We start from the raw sequence: 20,976 nt of genomic DNA on the forward strand, positions 1-20,976 counted from the left end.
CTTGTTTTGTTTTATTCTGTACAGCACCATGAAAATTGATGGCGCTTTATAAATTATTATTAATATGCTTGTGGGATGGAGCATTTAGTCTCCAGATTAAAGGATTGCTCCCTTCACTCTCTTGCTCCCAGCCGGGACTGTCCCAGAGCAAGGCTACAGAGTAAACTGAGCCTCTGATACCCACCTTAACTCTTAGGTGGTTCCTATAGGAAGAGACGGTCCCCAAGGTATGCTGATCCTTGAGCAAAAATCCCCCTCTCCATCTGCAAGCAACGCGCCAGAGGCAGCCATTCGGGGGCGCCACAATCTCGTTTCACACTCTTCTAGGATCGTCGTCAATTATTCGAAGCGCCGCCCTGTCTGAGCGGTGGGAGTTGCGGGTGAGAGTTGCGAGCGCTATTACCGAGCAAAGCAAACGGAAGGCTGTCCGTCCCTGGGAGAATATGGCGTCCTGGAGAGACTGCAAGGTAACGGGGGGGGGAGTGTGGGGGAGTTGGGGGGGCTCCCAGGGGGGAAGGGGCTGGTAGTGGCGCTCGCTTGAGTCACGCTTAAGTAACGCTCACGGGAGTTCGCCGTGAAAATCTGGGGCTGTCGAGCCGAGTGAGGTGGTGTGAGGAGACGGTGGCGAGCTCAAAATGTTTGCTGCCTTTGAAGACGTCTCTCCCGGGGTTCTCTGCCCACCCAGCCCCCTCCCCTTGCTGGTAGGATGTGGGCGCGGGGCGCTGCATGTGAGGGAAAGTGGCCGTGACGAGGCGGGCTGCCCAGAAGGTGTCGGCGCTTGGTTAAAACGCTCCCTTTTTTCCTTTAGTGCAAAATATGCTGCACTCCTTTACCTGGGAGTTGCAAGCCTGCACACCCTTACCTGGGAGTAAATCGCACTGAGCTCAACGGTATTTACTTCTTAGTAGGCACGTGTAGAATTGCACTATTAATCTGGGTCTGCAACCATAGTTTTGAATTCAGTAATTTGAACTTTCTCCTGTGCGCAAAGATTGACGTTGGCCGAGAAAATCTGGAAAATGTTTTTTATGAAGTGGGCATGGGGCAAAATAAATTGTAGTTTAGCCCAACTTCCCCTCCCTTTTGGGGTATGATGTTAACCCCCCACCCTCTCCAACCCCATATGCTGATAGAGGCTGCCGTTGAATAGAGATGGCACATTCACGAAGTAGTATGTTACAGTGTGATTCTACGCGTGTTTACTTGAAAACAAGTTTCACAGAGTTCTGTGGAGTTTACTCCCACGTGAGTGTGCATAGGATTGAAGGCTTAATACATTTAGGGCGCAATCCCCAGGCATGTTAAGACAGGGGGGCGAAACACCTACATTTACCACCAGCATCTACACTACTGCTTTAAAGCGCTGTATAACAGTTTTGACAACTGTTGGGGCCCAGATACTGCATATACAGTTTTCAAAGTGCTTTAAAAGCAGTAGTGTAGATCCCCCAGCTATGCTGCAGTCAAACGCTGCATGTTTACTTGTACAGAGAAAAGCTTCCAGGTCAAAAGAAGGGTCTTTATAGGGGCTTGAGCGAGCACATTCACTTCAACATTTATTTCAGAAATAAAATGCTGACTTTTGCATACTTCAATAGAACTGTTGTTGCAGCAACTAAATAGCACTGGAGCACAGAAATGCAAAGTCATTGTGATTTTGCCACACAAGATTACTTTGCAGGACCTGCTGATGATTGTTTTTTTGGTTTTTTAAATTAGGATACATTTGAATTGTAGTGTGAAAAAATCCAATCAGTATCAACTATCCACTAACTTTAATGTCCAAAAATCTGCCCTTGCACATCCAGCAGATGCTGGATGGAAAGCCTGATTTTGAAAAAAAATAATGGCTTTGGTGAAGAAATGCAATTAAGAAGTAGCTTCTAAGTCCTACCTGCCTCTCAAACAAGGGGTTCCTTCGTACTGTATGAGAGAAAAGACTACAGGTATTTCCAGATGGACGACTCCTAGTGCTATCAAAAGGCAACGTGCAGCTAGAGTTTCAAGTGTTGTCATTTAGGACACCTCCACTCCTGCCTCAGACTCCCTGAATGAGGTATGATAAAACCTCATCCATTCTACACAATGGAACCAGTTACCTAGGGAGGTTGTGGGCTCTCCCACACTAGAAGCCTTCAAGAGGCAGACGGACAACCATCTGTCAGGGATGCTTTAAGGTGGATTCCTGCATTGAGCAGGGGGGTGGACTCTATGGTCTTATAGGCCCCTTCCAACTCTACTATTCTATGATTCTATGATTCCCATTGCTTTACTTTACATGTGGGCTGCAATCCTCTACAACAGGGGTGGGCAGAAGGTAGATCTCCAGATGTTTTGGACCAACTCTGTGCCAGCATGAATAGTGGTCAGACAAGCTGGAAGTTGTTTCCTTCTGCATTTCCTTCCAACCTAAATCCTGCCCTACACTGCCAACCCACAGCTGCTGTTAATTCAGTGGGGGGGGGGGGGAAACATGCAGGTACAAAATTGGTGAAAGGGGAGTTAGATCTTGGAGGACAACTTGTATGGGAGGACACACCCAGTTACACAAAGTGGTCAAAGTTCAACATTTAGTGCATAAGGCAGTAATATAAGGACTTTGAGAGTATGCAATGGTTTGATAATGAATTACAGGATGGATGCCTTTGAGGTTTTGTTTTTGTTTTTACACATTTTAGATCTTTTGAAACAGCCTCCAGTATCTTTGTATAATAAGGCCTTGTTAAATGATTTTGGAGTTTATGAGAAACCTGATTGTGTGGCCAGAGCCCAGTCACAATCTAACGTTGATTGTGCTGTCTACAGAATTGCTAAAAGCCTTAAAAACCACTTCAAACTCAGGTGGTGTTTTTCTCCCAATCTTGTCAAAAATATTTTTTCAAGGTCTGATAGATGTGCACTCAGGACATGTATTTTATATGTTCAGCAACTATCAGGCTGGGTTACATCACTGATTTAAATCAAATTTCCGTTTAAAGCTATTTCATATGGTTCCTGAACAATAATGCAGATCTGACTACTAAACCATGTTAATTGACAACGAAATAGAATATTATTTACATGGGTTCATTTTTACAAGCAGATCCTGCATATCTTTGCCTCATTGTATATATTTTTAGTGCTTTCCTTTTTATCTGTAGAGGGAATGTTTTTACTATATTCCCTTGTAGGGACTGATTCAGACGATACGATATCCAGTGGTGGTTTAAATAGTCAAGTGTTGGTTATTTAACCAACTGTTGGTTGCTGGCTGAGTTTGGATGACACGCTAATCAACCGGAGGGGTCTGTGTAACAGGAACAGAATGGGAAACAACCATTGATTAGCGTGTCGTCCAAACTCAGCCATTGTGTCATGTGGCAGGAATTTTGTAACCAATGGTTGGTTATTTTGACAAAGTAACCAACGCTGTCCTCAATGAGTTGACTCACTCATCTCCCACCCTCTCTCCTCCCTCAGTCCTCCTGCTAGTATCCCATCAGCTATTGCTGCTGAAAATCTATTCTGCCAGCTGAACTAGAGTGGCAGCCACCGGTTTGACTGCTCCTGCCTTGCGACTCTGTAGTTGATGAAATAGCCAATGTTGGCCAAGGAAATAACCAATGGTGCCCTCCATGCAACATGATAACTAATGGTGGTCAAACAGCCAACTCTGCACAGCATTGGTTATTTACCTTGGTTATTTTGGCCAAATAACCAACTGTTGGTTAAAAAATTCCTGCCACATGACATAATAACCCACAGTGGGTTAAATAACCAACCATTGACTGTTTAAACCCCTGTTGACTATCGTGTTGTGTGAACCCAGTCACTGTGTACTGAGTCCAAAAAACCCTGTTGGCAGTCCTGATAGCCTTCCCTGCATGGTGGATGCCACAACTCAGAATGGCCATAGACTGTTGGAGTGTTTGCCACATGATATTTTTATAGAGACAGACAAAACACATGTACCAATAATACTGTAATATGTGCATGCAGAAAATGAATGCTTCTGGCAATGTGTGTTACAAGTGTGTATACACAATCCAGAAAACTGGGATTAGCCATGACTTCCTGCCACATTTACTGAAAGCGACTTAAAGGCCTATAGAGTAGCCCCAAAGTCTCAGGATTATTTTATTTATTTATTTAAAATATTTGTATCCCGCCCTATATCACTAGGATCTCAGGGCGGCGTACAAATAAAATCATACAATATAAAACAATAAATATACACAGCTCAAAACAAATTAAACCATAAACCAAGTTAAGGTAATATATAATTTAAAAGCAGTAAAACTATTAAAACAGTTAAAACAATGTGCCAACTTGGTGAATTCAACCATTTAAAGCTTTGTAAAAAAGCCATGTTTTCATTTGGCGCTGGAATAAAATCAGCATTGGCGCCAGTTGGGCCTCCAAGGGTTGGGCATTCCACAGTCGGGGTGCCACCACAGAGAAAGCCCTCTCCCATGTCCCACCATAGCGTTTGTGTTGCATTGGTGGGATGCGGAGGAGGGCTCCTCCAACAGATCTCAAGTACTCTGGCAGGCATAAATAAGAAGAGGCGCTCCCTCAGGTATCGAGGTCTGAAGCCGTTTAGGGCTTTAAACATCATTACCAACAACTTAGATTCCAACTAGAAGTGTACAGGCAGCCAGTACAATTCCTTTAAGACCGGTGTTATGTGGTCTCTGTAAGATGTGCCTGCCAGTAGTGTAGCTGCGGCATTTTGTACTAGCTACAACTTCCGAGTCGTCTTCAAGGGCAGCCCCACATAGAGTGCATTGCAGTAGTCTAAATGGGAAGTTACCAGTGCATGCACCACTGTGGCTAGGTTGTCCCTGTTCAGGAAAGGCTGTAGCTGGCGGATCAGCTGAAGCTGGCCCCATTAAAAGTACAATTATATGTTTCATTTGAGGAGATTTTCACACAAGTCTTAAGAGTGTCATCACACAGAAGGAAATTGTGTTTGCTTACTGTCTCTTCTCCACCCACATGTTTGTCCCTCATTACTTCCTCTTTTGAAACAACATGCGCCTGGTCCGTTTTGATGGCACTGCTTCTCCTGCACACAACAGGAGATAGTGGCAACTTCTGTTTTTAAAATAAGTTAGACTTACTGGGGTGTTGTTTTGTCATGCAGAGAAGGATAGAAGGGACAGGAGGCACATGGGAGGCAGACAACATTGTGAGAGGGATCTGCAAAAATACATGAGTGCCCAATAACGAGCATGCAATGAAGTGCTTGTCTGATGGAGCGCTTAAAGCTCAAAAGTACTTTGGAATGTGTGTATAAGCCTACATTGGCCAAAGTGCTCAATTGCAGTACAAATGCCTTTTTTCCATTTTCTCTTTATTTTTTTAAACCTCATTCACCCCATTTCCATTTTTTTTAAAGAGTGGTTTCCTGGAACAAATCCGCACGTCGCTCCCAGAGCGCTTCTATGCGACCCCAGAGCACCCCGAAAACGATAGTCTGACTTCCCTGTAAAAGAAATGAGGAAGAGCCGTCCATGCTGACGCCGACGCCGAGGAGAGCTTGGCAAAAGAAGACGGGGTGAAGAGCCGAGCTCTCCTCTCCGGCGGAGAGCTCTCCTCGGCAGCGGTGGCAGCAGCATGGACAGCTCTTCCTCGTTTCTTTTACAGGGAAGTCAGACTATCGTTTTCGGGGTGCTCTGGGGTCGCATAGAAGCGCTCTGGGAGCGACGTGCGGATCCCCCCCTTATGTGGCTTCAGAATTGCCAGAAGTTTTACATCTCTGTATTATAGGGTGACCCTATGAAAAGGAGGACAGGGCTCCTGTATCTTTAACATTTTCATAGAAAAGGGAATTTTAGCAGGTGTCATTCGTATATATGGAGAAGCTGGTGAAATTCCCTCTTCATCACAACACTTAAAGCTGCAGGAGCTATACTAGAGTGACGAGATGCAAAAGAGGGCAGGGCACCTGCAGCTTTAACTGTGGTGATGAAGAGGAAATTCCCCCAGATTCCCCATATTTACAAATGACACCTGCTGAAATGTCCTTTTCAATACAGCTGTTAAAGATACAGGAGCCCTGTCCTCCTTTTCATATAATCACCCTACTGTGTTAGGCAATTTTGTATTTTTGTTTTCTGCAGGCCTGGCAGGATGCTGGACTTGTTCTTTCAACTACAAGTAACGAGGCATGTAAAATGTATGATGCTGCACTGACTCAGGTAGGAATAATTAAACATTTAATAGAGAAGTTAATGGGCATAAATACATTATTTATTCTAATTGCTTACCTTCTATGGTTGCTGATTTTTTTCTCCATACATTGTGGGGAGAGGGGAGGAGCATAAGAAAAGAATTTCTAGGAGGGTAGCCATGTTAGTATTTTGCAGTAAAAACAAAGAGGCTTGTGGCACCTTAAAGATTTAGCACCTGGAGAGTGGCATAAGTTATCATGGGCCAGAGCCTACTTCAAGAAGTTGCCCGATCATGGAACATTCGTCAGATTAACTTTCCTGGTCATGTGAACTAAAAGTATGGTGAATAAGTGAATCCAGAATCTTTAAGCATGTTGTTCTTGGATATTTTTGCATAAGCAGGTCTTTGAAAGTGAAGAAATGCCTCCCTTTTTATCACCCTAGTTAGCAGTAGTAGTTGTTGTAGTATGTCTGGGAGACATTAATGTGCTAATCCATCTAAAATGTCCTTATGAATGCAACCCAAAGAGCAGAATAACTGAACTAACTGGATTGGAGAAACAGAATCAAACTCAGCTAGTAATTCTGAATTTATTAATGGAACAAAGAAACTGACCTTAAGAATATTCCTGTGGATTACCATATTTGAAAGAATTTATTAAGTTTTTTATCTGTTTGCTGTGTGTAAAATTTACTCACATTATAGATACAATGAAGAGGAACTTTAGATTCACCTTAGATTCTTAATCGCTGTTATTCTTTGTATTGTTACAGTACGTGACTTGGAAGAATGATAAAAGTTTAGGAGGAATTGAAGAATCTCTCTTGAAATTACAAGCAGCTGATCCTAGTTTTTGTAAGTAACACTTTAAGGCTGCAATACTATACCAAATTATCTGAGGTCAAGCCCCATTGAATTCAGTGGGACTTACTTCTGAGCAGACCTGTATAGGATTGTACTGTAAGCCTTCACTTTTTACATACTTACATGGTAGTAAATTCCAAGGACCTTTGTGAGATTTATGTCTGAGTAGACAAGCATAGGAATGCACTGCAAATGTCTTTACCACAGCCTTCCCCAATCTGGGTTCCTCCAGATGTTTTGACCTACAAGTCCCATATCACTCTAGGTTAACATGGCATTTTTGTTGTCTTTTCCTTTTCTATCAGTGTTTGTATTTTTACAAATATTAAAATGATGGTTTTACTTTTCTAAAATGTTACAGTTTAAATGTTTTATTCATTTACACTTTATTGTAATGCCTTTTATTTATTGAGTGACACTTTTGTAAGTTGGCACCTTTGAAGATACATTCTCTTTTCTATCCAGTCTTCTGTTTAACCTACAACTCGTATCATTCTTGACCATTGGTTACGCTGGCTGTTGCTAATGGGAGTCATAAGCTATCTCAAGCGTTCCCGAACCTGCATCTGGAAGAATCCAGGTGGGGAAAGGTTGCTTTAGCCCATTTCGTGTGTCCGTTTTAAGTTGTCATCTTGTAATTTAAAATGTGAACAATTGGCCAAAGAAATCTTGCAGAAAAGACTGACCCAGTCCACATAATCAAAACAGCCCTCTGTGGCAGAGACACATGCTGAGCAGGATTTGCTTATTCCGGGGGCGGAGCCTGATGGTTCCATGGAGCAGTAGGCTTTTTTCTCAGTTCCAGAGAAGGAAGCCAAGAAGCGTAATTATCTCTTCCTAAATCTCTTCCTAATTGGCAATTATGTGAGTACTGTCTTTAATACTAAATAGTGAAATATTTCTGTAAGCGGACAAGTTGAAATGTCTTTGAGCAAGCTACGGAAGGGTTAGTTTCATTTTCGAAGATTTCCCGGCAGCTTCAAAGAGGGACTTTCAGGAAATAAATCACAGCGTTATTGGAGGTAGAGACAGTAACTATTTACTATCTAGAAGTAATAAAGATATAAGCCATAAATAACTCTGAGGTGAAGTTTACTAAGGCGAAGTAAAAGTTGTGCATTGGTGATGTGATCGGCTTCCGCCCCGTAAACAGAAGGGTGCCAGAGAATTAATGCCGAAAAGGAAGAATAAATCTAAAAATCCCTCTTGGGTGAGAGAGAAGTCACACCCCTCAGATCATTCGGCAGCCAGATTGTTTAAAATTGACACCCCCAGTAACAGTAACCGGGAAGAAAACGGTCTGGGAAATAAACAAAACAGTGAACAACAGCAGAGTGAAAAGATGGCAGCAGAAGCTGGCATCGGGCCAAAATCAGCACTTGATGAACTGCAGAAGAATTTGAAAGAATTTATCAAAAGTAATATTTATTTATTTATTACATTTTTATACCGCCCAATAGCCGAAGCTCTCTGGGCGGTTCACAAAAATTAAAACCATCATAAAACAACCAACAAGTTAAAAACACAAATACAAAATACAATATAAAAAGCACAACCAGGATAAAACCACGCAGCAAAATTGATATAAGGTTAAAATACAGAGTTAAAACAGTATAATTTAAATTTAAGTTAAAATTAAGTGTTAAAATACTGAGTGAATAAAAAGGTCTTCAGCTGGCGACAAAAGGAGTACAGTGTAGGTGCCAGGCGGACCTCTCTGGGGAGCTCATTCCACAACCGGGGTGCCACAGCGGAGAAAGCCCTCCTCCTAGTAGCCACCTGCCTCACTTCCTTTGGCAAGGGCTCACGGAGAAGGGCCTATGTAGATGATCTTAAGGTCCGGGTAGGTACATATGGGAGGAGGCGTTCCTTCAAATAACCTGGCCCCAAACCGTTTAGGGCTTTAAATGTCAATACCAGCACTTTGAATCAGGCCCAGACCTGGACTGGCAGCCAATGAAGTTGTAATAATGAGGCAATGCTTCAAGTAATGAAATCAATAAAGGAAGAAGTGTTTAGAAAGATGGAAAATCTACATGCTTCAGTTGTGAAAGTAGAGAAAGATGTTAAAGAGATTAAAACAGAAATTAATCAAATATCAAAAAAAGTGGATCTGAATGAACAACAGCTAACTGACCAAAATATTAAATTTGATCTGTATGAGAAGAGGCTGATTCGTTTGGAAGACCAAGAACGAAGAGAAAATATTCAAATTAAATATCTCCCAGAAATACAAGGAGAAAATTTGAGATCCAGTATTCTAGAATGGTTCAAATCTCTGGTTCCAGATTTAGATATAAATCAACAAGATATAGATAGAATTCATAGAGTGGCTGGAAACAGATCAAGAGCCATGCCAAGAGATATTCTGGTTAAATTTGGCAATTATTATAAAAAGGAGCAACTGATGAAGAAATTGAGATCAATAACAACGCTGAAGTTTCAAGAAACACCAGTCCAAATCTACAATGATCTTTGTCAGCAAACTATTCTGTGGAGAAGAAGCGTAAAACCAATTTTGGCAAAGCTTAAGCGGGTTAGTATTGCTTACTCTTGGGGTTATCCGGTGTTCCTGAGATTCACACGAGATGGAAACAGCATATAGTAACATCGCTAGAGCAGGGATTGGAGCTGCTGAGAAGTCTGGGGATGGACAGTGATACTTCATCTCAGCAAGAAGAAGGAGAGGGAGAAGGTCCAGGCCCAAGTGGGGAATAAAGCGTTAATAAGAGGGAGATAATAATAATAAAAAATGAGTAAAAGGCTTGCCGTATTGGAACTGTGGGCTCCATCACACACACCCCTTAGGGTTGGTTGACCATGACCGGGGTGTTACACCCACGGAGTAGAGGAGGGGGGGAAAGGGGGTTTGACGGTGGGAAGGGGAGGGGTGGGCATCAAAGTAGTGTTTATGTGTAGTTATATGTTATAAACATAGTTAAAATTATGTTTTTATTACAAATGTGGGGGGGCACATGGGATCCAAAAGAACCTAATCAAAAAGCATATGGATAAGACGATATGAATTTCAACACTCAGTGTCAAAGGTCTGGGGGCAATCGTTAAAAGGAAGAGAATTGAGCAATTATTAAATAAAGATGGGGCCGACTTTATCTTTCTACAGGAAACACATCAAGCCAAGGAGGGTATGAATGAAATACGTTTAAAATGGTCAGGGTGTTATGAAAAGTCCCTTGGGACTTAAAAAAAAATGGGGTAGCTATAATAATCTCGAAGAAAAGTGGATTTAATATGGAAAAGAGTAAAAAGGATGATAAAGGGAGATTTATTATGATACAAGGGCAATTGGAAGGTAATTATTATACTTTAATAAATGTATATGCCCCAAATGAGAGACAAAAGGAATTTTTTAAAGAATTGTTTAAGGAAATAGATGAATTTAAAAGAGGTTATGTTATTTTAATCACCTTTAAAGCCCTAAATGGTTTGGGTCCAGGTTACCTGTGGGATCGCCTTCTCCCTTATAGGTCCTCTGGGGTGAACTTACTTCAGTCAGCTAAAACTAGGCTGACATCAGTTTCCCAGAGGACCTTGTCTTCTGTCGCCCCCAGATTGTGGAATGGCCTGCCGGAGGAGATTCGTAAAATTAACACTATGTGTGATTTTAAGGCAGCTTTAAAGACTAGCCTTTTCCGGCAGGCCTATCCAGACCAATATTAAATCATGATTTTTTAAGATGTATTGATTCCTGTTCTAATGTTGTTCCCCGCTTCGATCCAAAGGGAGAGGCGGGTAAGAAATATTATTATTATTATTATTATTATTATTATTATTATTATTATTATTATTTAGCTGGAGATTTTAATATGGTCATGGATAATAGGGTAGATAGGTCCAACCCTACCAGGTTTGAGATAAGAAATAATATTACATTTTTAAATAAAATGATAAAAGAGAAGGATTATGTGGACGGGTGGCATTTAATCAGTGGGGGGATCCTGGCTTTACGTATTATTCTCCAGTGCACAAAACTTTTTCCAGGATAGATCATATTTTTGTCTCAAAGGATTTAGCAATAAAGGTGTGTAATATGAAAGTAGGGATAATTAAAGTAACTGACCATGCATTGGTAAGCCTTGATTTCAAAGTAAAAAGAGATTATAGGGAAGCGAATAGATGGAAGAGGAACACTAGAATTTTAAAATATGATAAGGTTGTAGAAAAAATGCAGAAAGAAATGTCGGAAATATGGGAAATTAACGAAAATGGGGGGAGTTCACCATCAGTTGTGTGGGATACAATGAAGGCTGTGACTAGAGGGATCTGTATTAGAGAAATGTGTAATTTAAGGAGGCAACAAGAGGGAATACAGAAAAATTTAGAAGAAGGGATCAAGAAGTTGGAAAAAGAGTATTTGCAAAGCAGAAATAAACAAATAGATAAACATATTGGGGAAGATCAGTGTGGCTTTGTGGGGGGTAGACAAATGCCTAATTTGGTTGGAAGAGTTTTAAATATGGTACAAGAGGTAAAAAAAAATGGGAATAAAAGCAGGGATAATAGCGTTGGATATATTTAAGGCATTTGATTGTGTGAGCGGGCAGGCACTAAAGAGGATAATAGAAAAAATGGGGTTTGGTAATTGATTTAAAGGTATAATTGAGCAATTATACTCACAAAACACAGCTTCAGTGGTGATAAATGATGGAGTTACAGAAAAGATACAATTGGCCCGAGGGACCAGACAAGGATGCCCACTCTCACCGGTCCTATTTGTATTGGTTATAGAACTATTGGCAAATGTGATAAGAGAAGACGATATTATAGAGGGAGTAGATTGTAATAATAATAAAATAATAAAAATAAATATGTTTGCAGATGATACATTATTGACAATTAAGAATCCATTAGAAAAAATGGAAAGAATTCAGTATCATCTGAAGGATTTTGAAGAAGTTACGGGATTGAGAATAAATTGGACAAAATCAGATATGATGTTATTTAATTATACTAAAAAGGAAGGGAAGGATTGGGAAAGTAAGGAGAAGAATATGAAAATTAAAGAGATGATTAAATATTTAGGAATTAAAATTACAAAAAATTTAGAGGATTTAGAAAAGGGGAATTTAAATAATTTTTAAAAAGAAGTTATAGATAAACTAGAAAAATATAGAAGATTAAATTTATTGTGGTTTGGAAGAATAGCTTTAGTAAAAATGAAGATATTACCAAAGGTAAATTTTGTGTTTAGAATGTTACCAATAAGAATATCTGAAAAAGAGATTAAAAAGTTGGCAAAATATTTTAAATAATTATTGTAATGGGAATAAAGCGAGAATAAATAAAAAAGGTGGTATTTAACACAAAAAGAAGGAGGATTAGGACTCCCAAATATAAAGTTATATTATTTAGCCAATAGATTAAGTCATATAGTAGAAAGTATGTTAGGAGTGGGAGAGTTAAGTTGGTTAGAGGATAGAAAAGGAATGGATAAAGAGTGGAAATTGGAAAATATATATTTTTAGAGAATATAATAAAAAATGGGGGGAAGAAATAGAGAACCCCCTTCTAAAAAATCACTGGGAAATATGGCGTGTATATAAAAAGGAGTTACTTCCGAGTATTTCTCCAATAACACCAGTGATAATGTTAGGGAAATTTCCAAGGAATTTAAAAGATAAATTAGGGAAAATATTAATAGAGAAGGATATAATGAAATTTAAAAATTGGTTAAGGAGGATGAACACTCGAGAGGAAATAGAAGAGGTGTTAAAGGAGAAGAATTTAACATGGTTAAATTATTTTCAATTAGAGCAATGGACGAAGAAATGGTTAAAGGATAATAGAGAGTGCAGAGAATTAATGAAATTTGAGGAGATGATTATAAAAAGAGAAACTGAGAAAGGAGAAAATAAAATGATAAAAGGTTTAACGAGTGAAATATATAGAATATTGATCGGGAAGGGGGAGTCAGAAAATATAGGTAAGATGGTATGGGAAACGGATTTGAAGATACAAATAGGGCAACAGAGTTGGGAGGGAATATGGAGACAAAGAATGCTGAGAAGTATGTCAGTGAGGATAAAAGAGAACTATTACAAGATTGTATGGAGGTGGTATCTAACCCCGGTGAGATTACCGTATTTTTTCGATTCTAAGACGCACTTTTTTCCCTAAATAAGCAGCTCTAAAAATGGGCTGCGCCTTAGAATCGATGGCGTCTTAGAATCAAAGAAATACGGTAATAATCGCCTCTAACCCTTCCCCGCACAGCAACATACAATTGCAAGAGAGATAAAAGGAAGAAAAAAGGGGAGCGGCTTAATCCTTAGCCCCCGCCTCAGGGCAATCACAGCAAGCAAGCAACAGTTTGTTGGTGTGGTGTTAAGCACACACCACTTCCCGCGTCCTGTGGAGAAAAAGGGTGTGGGGGGGAGACAGCAGCAGCAACCATCTACCGCCCTTTGTGCCCTGCCTGCTCTGTCTCGCCTGTGAATTGCAGTTGCACGGACCTTCTCGGCTCACCGGAGCCGGCGCGAGACGGGAAGCAAGAGAGCAAAAGCCTGGCGCGAGGCCCCAGCCAAATGGGCGGGGCGCGAACCCTCCGTCAACCCAGAATTGGAGAGAGAGAGAGAGATCAGATGGGATCGCAAAACAAAACACACACACACACAAATCCTGTCTCGGTAGAAATAGCGGAGGTGGCCACGAGATGAGGAGCCGCTCTCGCCTCTTTCCAAGAGAGGGGGCGAGAGAGGGTCTCGAGCACGTGACGGTCCTCGGACGGCGCCTATTGCTCTGCGCTCCAGCCGCTCTCCCCACCCTGCGCGCAATCGTGCAGGGGCGGGCTCGGCGCTTTTGGGAGAGATTAGCGCGGGGAAATTGGGCTGTATGTTACCGTCCTTTTTCTGTAAGGCTAGAGTAGGGAAGTGGCTGTGAGGAATGCTTAAGGAGGAAGCCAGTTATGTTGGTAAAGTGTGTGTCTTTGTTTGTATTTCTTCGATTCTAAGATGCCTTTTCTCAAATAAACATCTATAAAAATGGGGTGCGCCTTAGAATCATTGGCGTCTTAGAATCGAAGAAATACGGTAAATAAAATAAACAAGCTGAATTCAGCAAATTGTTGGAGAGGATGTAAAGTAAAAGGAATGTATTTACATAGGTGGTGGGAATGTGTATTTGTTCAAAAAATGTGGAAAATGGTGTTTAAAGAGATAAATGATATAGTGGAATGGAGATTGAAGAGACACCTACAGTGGCATTGCTATCATTATATGGAGATTTAAAATGTAACAAAGAAACAAAAGAACTGATAACGAATTTGCTGACAGCAGCAAGGTTGATCATATCTAGGAACTGGAAGATGCAAGGAGATTATCAGGTTGAGGACTGGTATAAAGAGATTTGGGATATTGCTATAAATGATAAATTGACATGTAATGTAAAAATAAGAAAAGGGATAACAAAAACAAATGATTTTGAGGGAATTTGGAATCAGTTCCTAGAATATGTATTATCTAGGGGGAGTGGAATACCACCTCCAGAAGAATCAATGAGATTTTAGAAACAGGAATAGATCCCGGGGTGGTGGGGTGCACTTTATGTTATGTTACGTTGTAAAAATATCAAATTAGAAATGTCATAAGGATAATTAAGTTATGTATTATGTATTTTTGTTGTTGTCTTGTGTTGTGAATATTGTAGTATTGTATTAGTGTATTGTTAATCAATAAAATAAATTAAAAAAAAAGGATTTGCTTATTCCGTGCCTTCCCATAGATTATCCCAGCCAGACAGGTTTGCATGACAAGCCATGGCCAAGTGTTGAATATTCAAAATGGTTGATGACCGTCTGCCTGCATCAGCACACACCTTCGCCCACGGTGGGCTCTTCAATCATGCAAACCAACCCTTTATGAGCACGTGTGAATGAGAGAGAGACAGAGAAAGTATTTTTGAAGTACATATTTTATTAGGCCCACCAGTGTTCACAGTGTTATATGCAAGTTTTGAAATAAATAGAACTCTTGCTCAGGCTAGACGTTTAATATATATTTTTTAAAAATGCATGTTTCAGAAACATTTTTCAGAGCTAAGGCATGGTGTTATGCCTCAGCTATCTTAGTTTGCTGATTGTTTGAATCTTAAGATAGTATGGAAGACAGTTCATGTGGTGGTGGTGATGAAGGGTGCTACACATCCTTTAATTAATTAATTACATTTTTATACTGCCCAATAGCCGAAGCTCTCTGGACGGTTCACAAAATCTTAGCCTCTCCAATTCCTTTGAAATGCAAGATCAGGATGTAAACATGTTCTTCTTGGAAATCTTGGCTTGTGTGTAAAGCCGAGAACAGAATGAGAATGACAGTGCAATGGATTGTTGTTATGTGCAAACCTGGAGCAGATCTACACCAAGCAGGATATGACACTTTGAAAACAGTTTGAAAACTGTATATGCAGTGTGGCCTGGGACCCAACAGTTGTCACTACTGTTATAAACTGTTTTAAAGCAGTAGTGTAGATTCTGTCCTGGTCTGTATTTGACTCTGCATTAATTTGTTGGCTATTCTATTTGCTGTTCAGTATAGTAACTCTTGTTAGAATCTTAGCTTCTTTTTTAAAAAGATTAAAGTTTGTAGACCTCGTGGTTTTGAATATGTGCTCTACTGCAATCTGTATAAAATCCCAAGAGACAGATACTTAAAGAGCCATCTGGCGCCAGTAGCAAACCTAAAGGATGCCGATAAAATCACACATCTACTGTCAAATACTCGAAAGGCCTGTTATGGTAAGCATAGCTAGGTTTGCAGATCAGAAGAGACCTAGAGGCCAACTGCTCTCCTTAATAACCATGTGCCTGCAAACATCTTTGCTCCCTCTTCTGAATGTTTATTTTAACTATAATTTTAAACATGTATAATACTTGTGTGGCAAGTGGGCTCCATCTTTTTATTGGAAATACTGAATATGTGATGCAGAATATTTCGGATATGGTCCTTGGTGCTGAATAGATTTTCTAGTCTTGGCCTACAGCATCTAAGTTTGAAGAATTACCTATTATATAACCTTTTGCCTAAAGTTTTGTTTTTGTTTTACATTTTGTTTTATTTACAGTAATGGGTCATGTGATTGCCAATGGTTTGGTTCTGATTGGTACTGGGAGTTCAGTGCGGCTAGACAGGAAACTAGATAACGCAATTAAAAAAATGGTGGCACTTTCACAGTCTCAACCATTGACTGAGCGGGAGAAATTGCATGTGTCTGCAGTAGAGCTCTTTGCTAGTGGGTAAGTCCTTGATATGCAGGGAATGAAGTTGGAAAGCTCTTTCTCTTTTCAGTAAAATCTAGCTCTGTAGAATTCTGTAGGACAGGCAGTTTATCTTCATAATCATTCCTGTTGTAAAAATGTTGCCCTGGCATGCCTGCTTCCCAGGCCCTTTCTACACCGAAGGATTATCCCAGGCAAATGGAGGGAACATCCCTGCCTGCTCCCGGGATCCCCTGTGTGTCATTTGGATGCACAGGGATGATCCCGGGACGATCCTGGGGGAAAAGGCAGGTGTAGAAATAGCCCCAACCTCTTCCTTTCCTTTACAGTATTTTCCGTTTTGTTTTTTCACTCAGAGATACCTTTCTTCCCTTGCTAAACAATAGTTCTCTCATGTCTACCTTTGAACTAAGGCATTCTGGTTTTTAGCATTTAAAATAATAATAAAAATATCAAGAGGCTTTGTATTGTTTGCATGCAGTGGCTCCTTCACATTGCTGCTGGGGTAGCTGGTCACCATCATCTATCTGCAGCAGTTCTAGTTTATTTATTTATTACATTTTTATACCACCCAATAGCCGAAGCTCTGTGGGCAGTTCACAAAAGTTTCCAGTTGTAGACTTCCTAGTATCTGGAGGGAGCAAAAGATTTCTTTGGCTTTTTCTGTTACTATATAGTTCTTAAATTTAAGTCAGCCCTGCACAATGAGTGATGCCCTCCAGGCATGTCCAGCAGCCCACCAAAGGCTCTGCAAAACTTCCTGGTTTTGCTGCTGGCTTGGGATTGAAAAAATGGAGTGGTTCTTGAGCACCTGGTTGGTTGCCCTAGGTGGCTGAGGAGCTGGGTTTGGTTTAATGGGTCACAAGTTGTGTAGGCCTGAGCTAAGCCAATTGTGTTTTAATAATAATTAATAACACTATTTTTTGTGAAAACATACTTGTGAATAAAAAGTAATTAAAGCTATGTACACTTAAGTGGCATGATACATATATCCTTTTAGAAAGAATATGGATAACGATGTTAAGCAGCCTTGCAAGCAAGCCCACAAAAAGTCACTAACCTGTAAAAGCAACAACAGTAATATTTATTAGACTTCCTTCCCATACAAGCCTGTGTTTAATAATCTGTTGCCCAAAATGAATAAAATAGAATAATATCTAGTAAGTTTCTCTGCTTGGTCACCTGAAGAAAATTCTTACACTGAGTGGGTACTAATCAAGTGAATGGATATTTACAAGCCTTGTATAAACGCTAACTTGTGGGGTTTTCCCATGTGTAGGCAGCTCCCTAGAGCATCTGAGACGTGGGATCAAATTCTACAGAACCACCCAACTGATTTGCTAGCTCTAAAATTTGCCCATGATACTTACTTTTACTTGGGAGACCAGACACAAATGAGAGACTCAATTGCCCGAGTCTATCCTTACTGGACACCAGATATCCCTCTTAGTAGGTAAGATAATTTTGTTTTTCTTACTATCTCTGATTCCAGTGGGTGCTCAAATTCAAGAGTATTCAATAGAAGTATTAGATGAATCAGATTCTAGTTCCTAACTAGCCTTTTTATTCATCGTAAAGGTGCATGAATTAGTACAAGCCAACGTTTGAGAAACGTTGGGGCAAAATCCAACAGGGCGCATATGCTTCAACTGATTCCCTTATGCCCTACCAATTCCTGTCCACAAGCAGGACCTTCCGCTTGTGAAAGGAAGATTGAGCGCTTCAGGGGCTAGAGGGGAAGTGTGATTTTAAATGTGCAATTTTAATGTTTTTTTAAATTGGCCTGTATTTTTATTGTACCCTATTATTTCTATTCATATGGCATTGTGGTAGCTTATAGCTTTGAACAATAAAGATTGTTCAACCGGAAACAAATGAAAATGCTCTTTTCTGGAACGGGAGAGAGGTTGGTGGAGGTTGTGCAATTTGCCCGAATCGAGAAATGAGTGCTTCCCCTCATTTCAGGGCTTCTTCTGAGATGTGCGAAATCACTGTTGAGCAAGTGGTGTATCTCACTCACAAAACAGAATTGGCCAGACCTCCCACTACTTGTGCAATATAACCAGCAGGGCACAAGAGAATCAGCAAAGGCATAGGTACCCCATTGGATTTTGCCCATTGTAATAAGGAGCTCCAATCTTTTCAGAATATTGCATGTGTTCCCAGTATTCTTAATCCTATGTAAATGTTGTGGTGTGGAGTGTTCCTGTTCACTTCTGATACTTCACTCTTGTGCCTAGATGGTCCATTTTGGGCTCCCCCACCCCCCATTTTTCCTTTTCATTGGGCATGCTCAATCCTCGTTGGGCTGTTTCCCTTTCCTTTAGGCTTTTTCCTAATAAAGTTTTGTACTTCTGCAAACATTGCTATTTCTGTGAGTCTGCTGATACTCCCTCTTGTGTGGGAATGGTATGACTTTGGCTACATAAGCAGGAACCCTCTTAGCTGAAGATTGATATTAGCACATATGACAATAATTGCAGATTGGGTCTAAAGCGGAGATAATAAGGGTGCTTTGTCCACTAAGAGTGTAGTATGGAAACACCATGCTTTTATTCAGTCACTTTTTATGGGGCGTTCCCGCAATGCCATCATCAGATCAGTGTCATCCTTCATTTCCCCTTTCTTTCATAAAAAGGGAAGAGAACTGCAGGCATAGTTAACTTCAGCACTACTACTACTCAATTTTTTAATTTTTATTTTTGAAAGGCTTTTGAAGTGGGCAGTGAGGTATAAGGAAAGAGAACCTATGGTTGCGAATTTTGTGAAATTGATTGTTTCAGGTAATTCACAACTTATGATTTATTTATTTAGAATATTTCTATACCGCTCCCCATTGAAAAATTTCGGAGCAGTGTACAAGATAAAATGAAAATAAAAACAGAATAAAACAGTTAAAACAAATTTTCAAAGAAGCAAATGCAGAGATTCAAGGCTGCATATTAAGGAAAGGCTTCCTGGAATAAAGATGTTTTCAGGAGGTGCCGAAAGGAGTACAAGGTTAGAGCCTGCCTGACCTCCAGAGGCAGGGAGTTCCACAGGAGGGGCACCATCACACTGAAGGCTCTTCCCCTGGTAGACTCCAGTCGGAGGATGGGTCTATGTGGAACCACCAGGAGCAGGCCCTCGGATGACCTCAGTGGTTGGTAGGGGAGAAGGTGCTCTCTCAGGTATCCTGGTCCCAAGTTCTTTAGGGCTTTGTACACAAGTACAAGAACCTTAAACCTGGCCCGGTAGCGAATAGGCAGCCAGTGCAGTTCCCTCAGCAGAGGAGTTACATGCTGGAAAGGGGCAGCTCCAGAGAACAGCCGAGCTGCAGCATTCTGCACTAGCTCCAGCTATGATTATTATACTATTACACTTATATAACTAATATAAACTTTCAAAGTTTATATCAGTTATAAAAAAAGTCAATGCATAATTATTCAGCCTGCAAATGTGACTTGTTGAGTAAGTACTTGATTTTTATTTGTGTAACATAGATGATTCTTCGCTGTTTGTTTTACTTTGTATAGTCACATTTACAGGCTGAATAATGATGCATTTTAATTTTTTGTTTTTGATATGTATGTCTCTTTATACTTATCGTTTTAAACTGTTTTCTATCATGATATCATGTATTTCGAGGCATAGTTGCTTGGAAAGTGTTTTCTATTGTAAATATTTTGTTACAAAAGATTTTTTTATTTTCAGATAAGCCCTGAGGAAGGACGTTTTTTGTCCGAAACGCACAGGCACCTTCATTAAATCCTTTTTATACAAATAATATTTTGCAAAGATCATCCTTGGTTCCGCCCCTGCCTTCGGCTTGTTTTTTCACTCCCTCAAGTTCCACAAAGCCAGAAAATTGGAAGCTAAGGCCCATGCCTTAACTGATGTGTTCCATGATATTGTGCAATGTCACAAATTGTGCTTGTGTACAGCTTGCTATTCATGCAACCACACTGATCCTGAAAATCCAGTTGGGGAGGGTGGAGTCCCTGGGACCAGAAAAGATGCCCCGTGTTGTCCTGGCCCTGAATTGTTTTCTGAAGCAGCTGAACCTTACTGTATTGCTGGAGGAAACCTTCTGTGAGTTGACCTATGGCTGTTTGTTGCCTATAAGCAAGCACAATTTGCAGTATAATTTTGAGACTTATAATGATGGAATTTTTTATTATTATTATTTTTATTTTTTTGGCGACTCAACTCCCATGCTCTCTCAGTGCAAGTTAAAGGCATCAACATTTGAAAATTGCACACACATTTCTTGTGAGGGTCATGCACTGTACATTGTGGTATATTATTGACCTGATGATGTACTCTTTGCAACGATAGTATTTTACTGAAAGCTCTCAGTGAAGACACTTTTTTCTTCTTCTTGCAAGTGGAGTCATGCTTAATACCATGCCCCAGGTGTCTAATCTGTATGGCTTTTGTGGTGGTGGGGGGGAGGTACATTTCACACCAAAACCATATTGACATGATAATTTTTTTATTTCAGCTGAGGGTTAAAATATATATCTGAAGACAGAAGCACTACGGTTAATCTCTTTTTGACTCTGAAAGTTTTCATCTTTTTTGTTTAGCTACATAAAAGGCATGTATTCCTTTGGATTGATGGAAACCAATTTCTTTGATCGTGCTGAGAAGCTTGCCTTTGAGGTAAGAAAACAAAGGGATTTTCAGCCTGATTTTTATATGTTTGTGGTGAGTGAGGGCAGGTCTACATCTTGTGTCAAATC

General features: G+C 40.3%; 1 protein-coding gene across 1 annotated transcript in view; it reads left to right on the forward strand.

Moving 5' to 3' along the window:
- The first annotated feature begins 406 nt into the window (after positions 1-406).
- TTC38 (tetratricopeptide repeat domain 38) overlaps positions 407-20,976 on the forward strand; it is a 35,255-nt gene continuing 14,685 nt past the window's right edge. The window contains exons 1-6 of the mRNA XM_063134352.1: positions 407-467; positions 6,105-6,182; positions 6,930-7,011; positions 16,099-16,270; positions 17,532-17,705; positions 20,821-20,896. Coding sequence (XP_062990422.1) covers positions 444-467; positions 6,105-6,182; positions 6,930-7,011; positions 16,099-16,270; positions 17,532-17,705; positions 20,821-20,896 — 606 coding nt within the window. The 5' untranslated portion in view covers positions 407-443. The remainder of the gene's footprint in view (positions 468-6,104; positions 6,183-6,929; positions 7,012-16,098; positions 16,271-17,531; positions 17,706-20,820; positions 20,897-20,976) is intronic.

The sequence above is a fragment of the Elgaria multicarinata genome, chromosome 9, assembly GCF_023053635.1.
Source record: "Elgaria multicarinata webbii isolate HBS135686 ecotype San Diego chromosome 9, rElgMul1.1.pri, whole genome shotgun sequence".
Lineage (NCBI taxonomy): Eukaryota > Metazoa > Chordata > Lepidosauria > Squamata > Anguidae > Elgaria > Elgaria multicarinata.